A 5,199-nucleotide genomic window follows, 5' to 3' on the forward strand; every position below is an offset into this window, starting at 1 on the left:
TAAAAATTATTTATCGGTGGATATTAATTGGTTGATCTATAAAATGATGTATAAAGAAATCTTGTTCAGTGATAAGTGTTTCATATATTAACAAATTGCTTTATATCATGCATTCAATAAAAAGAGATCTATGGTCTGCCATTGTATTTATAATTTTGTTAAAGTATAAATAAAATTTTTATTGAGAATACTAATAATAGTTCAATGTACAATGTGAGATAATCATATGATTTATTCGACCCAAATCTTCTATGGTCTTATTATGTTTGTTTTTTTTGTTTTTTTTTATACTTTTCAAAAAACACAATCATTTACTTAATTTATTTTTTTTGTATATAGGATAGATATGCTCTCTAAGTATTATGATTAACATGAACGCAAACCAAACATTTGTATTATTATTTGGATGAATTAATCAAGTAATTAATATGGTATTTTTTTTCTTATCCTAGTTTCTTACCAGAAATTAAAAAGAAAAATTCTCTATCTTATTGTAATGCACATCATCTCTTTATTTTTAGTTTTATTTTTCATTCAAGTAAAGTATTGTTATTGAAAACAAAAAAGAGGAATATATTGCAATTGGAAGAAATGTTGTCCAAACCATAAATTAATTTTGTAATTGTATTTGAGTTATACATATTCTTGTCTTATTTAAGAAACAACCATTTTTATCATCATTTGGGAGACTTTATAAGTGTATAGAGAAAAATAAAACCAAAAAAAAAAGTTCATTTAAACAACATAGTTTTTGTAAAGGTGACTAAAATTCATTAAAACAAAACTTACATAATAATGAGCTACAATAACAAACAACATACATTTAAACAAAATGAAACACACTATACTAAAAATGTAAACTAATCTCTTCTCTCAATTCCAACATTTTGACGAGTCCTCCTCTACTTTGATCTTTTTGCCATAAAATGTCATTGTTCTCCTTTCATCGTTTTGACAAGCCCATCAATGATTTTATCTGAAAGGAGCATGTATCCCACCGAAATTCCAATAATCATTCCACTTCCAAAACCCATTAACACAATTTTCCAATCAAATCCATTCACATGCTCCTCATTGTCTTCTTGCTGAAATTGGGGTCTGGTGTCCTCATTGCATGATTCTGAAATAGGAAACCCACATAAGCCAAAATTCTTTTTGTATGAATCGTTTGTGAATGTATCAAATTGTCGACTGCGAGGTATAAGCCCCTCCAATTGATTCACGGAAAGATTTAAAAATTGGAGTTGATATAGATTTGCTGCCAATTGCCATGGAATCTTCCCAGCAAGCTCGTTCGAGGAGAGATCTAACCATTCTAGATTGGTCAAATTTCCCAAGGATGGTGGAATATTGCCAGATATCTTGTTGTGTGAAAAATTGAGCCCTTTGAGTGAGTTGAGCTTACCAACCAACTTTGGGATCTCACCTGTGAAGTTATTTCTCGAGAAATCAATGACTATTAGCATGGTTTGGATTTTCTCTAACTCAACATAATTTCCTTTTATTGTCAACAAACTGATTTCATAATAAGTAACATTGGATGTTGTTTGCATGTAGCTCAAGTAATTTGAAGTAGCATTCATCATTCCCACAAAATTCTCAAAATACTTTTGGGGCAAATGACCAGTGAATTCATTGCCAGAGAGATCCATAATTCTCAAATTTTGAAAGGGATGTCTCACCTTGGGATTGCCTATTGAACCTTGAAATCTATTAGATCTCAAGATAAGAGCTTGGAGATTCGGAAGAGATTCCAACCACCAGGGAAATGATCCATTTATCTTGTTGTTTCCAATATCTAAAAATTTCAGCTCTTTACAATTGAACAAAGACTTTGGTAAGGACCCTTCCAATTGATTTTCGTTGAGATTCAAAACCTGTAGGATGCTTTCCTTTGGAAAATGTGAAGGAATGATGCCATGAAGCTTATTCTTGTGCAAATCTAGCACACGGAGACTTGAATTTCCTAAGCATGGAGGAATGTCCCCACTCAAATGGTTATTTGACAAATCAAGGACTTCAAGCAAACTGAGGTTGCAAATCAAATGTGATATTTCCCCATCCAATGTATTGTTTGAGATTGAAAACAACATTGTTTTAGGTGGTGGAATTGGAAGATGACCTTGAAGTCGGTTGGAGCGGAGGTTAATGGTTCCTAGATTCTTCCATGGAATATGATCTATTTGTGTTAAAGAGTTGTGAGAAATATCTAGGAATTCCAATGAATCCTTACCCACATTCCACAGCCATTTGGGAACACTGCCTTCAATTTGATTGTTGGAGAGATCCAAGTATACTAAAATTTCTAAGCTTCTTAAGGAGTACGGGAACTCACTTATACCACATGAAGACAAATATAATTCAAAAAGAGTATTGGGCAAAGTATCATTATTTTTACTGTTAGATACCAATGATAAGCTATTATCAGAAAGATCAAGATGTTGGAGATTTTTTAACTTTGAAAATTGATCAAATTGCACGACACCACTCAAGTTATTTGAGAAAAGATACAAAAACGAGAGATTGACTTGCTGAAAAATTGATCTTGGGAAAGAGCCTTGTAATTTATTAGAAGATAAAGAAAGATGCTCCAAAGAATTATGTTGGAATTCCTGAATGTTACCACTGAGTTTGTTGGAACTTAGATCTAAATATTGTAAAGATGGAAGGGAATATAACCAAGATGGTATTGTCCCATTAAGCTCATTATAAGATAAATCTAGATATTTTAAATTCAATGGAGGAGAACTCACTAATTGATGTTTTGAAGAGACACAAGAAAATGAATGTTTTGTTGAGTTACTACAAATTTCTGGAATTGGGCCTACGAAATTATTCCATGAAAGATCCAAATAGGTTAGTTGTTGTATATTTAAAATGGATGACCATGGGATATAACCACCAAAATTATTACGAGAAAGGTCTAAGGAAGTGATTTGTGTGCAGTTTTCAAGCAATGTGAGAGAAAGTTTTAAGAAATTGGAATTGCTTAGAAACAAAATGTGCAAATACTTAAACTTTCTACAAAGATGAGGTAGATCTATTACGACTCCAGATTGAGAAAGATCCAATACTTTAAGTGGGCTGCTCCAATTATATTGTGGAAAAGAACCATTGAGAAATGAGTTGTAACTCAAATCAAGTTGTTGAAGGTTTGGCAAACTGAGAACATTTTCTGGAAGTTTCCCCTGCAAATGACTCCAACTAAGATCAAGAGATGTCAAAGAAGTTGACAGATTCATAAAGGAATCAGGTGAAGTAGAAGACATATTGACTTCACTAAGAAACAATTCTTTGAGATTTGTTAGGTTTGCTACAGTTCTTTTCCAGCTAGATGTCTCTGGTTTCAAATCATAATTCCAACTCAAGTCAAGTGTAACCAAGTTGGACAAGTGAGACAATTCGAGAGGAACTTGGCCAGTGAAACCAGAGAAAGAAAGGTCAAGGTGAACCATATTTGAAAACTTACCAAATTGAGATGAAATTTTGGAATCATAAAAATCATTTCCAGAGAGAATAAGAGATTGGAGATGAGCAAGAGAGAAAAGAGAGTTGTTGGAGTGAAGAATGCCTTGAAGGCCACTGCATGTAAGGTCAAGACGGATGACATGAGCTGTGACCTCATCACATGTGACTCCACTCCATTTGCAGCAATCCATGTTTTTGTTCCATGAAATTGTATTATTAGGATTATTAATCCCATAATACTCCATACAGAACCATGTATGGTTATAGAAGGTGAAAGAGTTCTTAAAGTGGAGCAAAGCAGAGCTTTCATGGGGATGGCACAATGGAGGTGGAGAAGGAGAAGACAAAGAAGTAACAAAGAAGAAAAAGAAGAGAATGATGAGAGAGTAGAGCCATGAAAACAGACCCATCATTTTCACTACTCAAATCAACTATAATGGAAGAGAAGCAGAGATTCAAATACTAATGTTGGATGGGTTATATGCTATATATTGTGTGGCTGATCATCCATATATATAGGCAAGAGAGTTAATTAGTTAAAATAATAAAAGTTTGTTTGGTCCCAACGTTTACTTGACTAAATTTCACTTAGGTGATGACATGTATTTATTATAGTCAAGAAAATAATGTTGAAAAATAATTATATTAGAAAATACCTACAGATCTCATTCTCCTGGTTTTTTTTTTTTTTTTTTAAAAAAAAAAAACAGAAATTAAATAATTCTAGGACATCAGTCCTTGTGCAGTGTTCTTTCTCTTATTTTTATATTTTAATTGACGGTAATATATATAAATATAAATATAATTAATTATGAAACATCAGACTTAATTATATTATTGATATTTTATACAGCGTTGAAGAAACACAGAGACGAAAGTTTGTCTTCTACAAGCACAATACATCAATCACGTGATTTTTTTTGAAAAAAATCTACTTAATGTTAAAAATTTAAAATTATTAAAACATAATTATTACACTTTGTAAAACTCACTCTTAATTGCAACATAATATTTTTTAGGGATAAGGTTTCCGAATAACAAAAAATTATAAAATAAAATTTAAGAGGTATTTATGCTACACATTTATAAAATTGTAACAAATTTCGCTTTAAAACAATCTCATACTATTTAATTTATTAAATAATAACTCATAAAAAATTTATATAATTCAACAATATAATGCTATTCCACTTTCTAAACATGACCTATCACAATAATGATACAAAAAATCGGAATCTCAACTTCAATACAATTTCAAAAAAAAAAAAACTCAACTTCAATAATAATAATAATAATAATAGGTCACCTTAACTTGTGTTTTGGGTTGGTCCTACATTGTGTGGTATAGAGTAGAAGTAATAAATAATTGTAGAATTATTCCAAGTCAACAAATTTTCTACAACTCACAATTCTATTTCAGCAAAATAGGAATGTGTATGATTCATGCCATTTTGACCCAAATAACTCAACTTGTGTTGTGGGTTGGAAATCTTGTAATAGACTTCTCAATGTTTATAACTCAAGTGATACAATCTATTAAAATATATATTGGATGAGTTAAACCACTCTTTTATTTTAGCTCACTGTATTTTCAACTCCACATATAACTAAGATTTGTCTCTCTTTCAAATATTTTTTATTATTATTTTAGTCATTTTTATTCTCTCTTTCTAAATTAATTATTTGTTTATTCTTTATCTCATTTTTTTTATTATTTTAATTAATAAAAAT

The 5,199-nt window shown here is 30.7% G+C and overlaps 1 protein-coding gene across 1 annotated transcript; it reads right to left on the reverse strand.

Moving 5' to 3' along the window:
• Positions 1-929: 929 nt before the first annotated feature.
• Positions 930-3,878, reverse strand: LOC133785990 (receptor-like protein Cf-9 homolog). Its single transcript, XM_062225201.1, has one exon. The coding sequence runs from the start codon at positions 3,876-3,878 to the stop codon at positions 930-932; it is 2,949 nt and encodes a 982-aa protein (XP_062081185.1).
• Positions 3,879-5,199: the final 1,321 nt, after the last annotated feature.

This window comes from Humulus lupulus, chromosome 6, assembly GCF_963169125.1.
Source record: "Humulus lupulus chromosome 6, drHumLupu1.1, whole genome shotgun sequence".
Classification (NCBI taxonomy): Eukaryota; Viridiplantae; Streptophyta; class Magnoliopsida; order Rosales; family Cannabaceae; genus Humulus; species Humulus lupulus.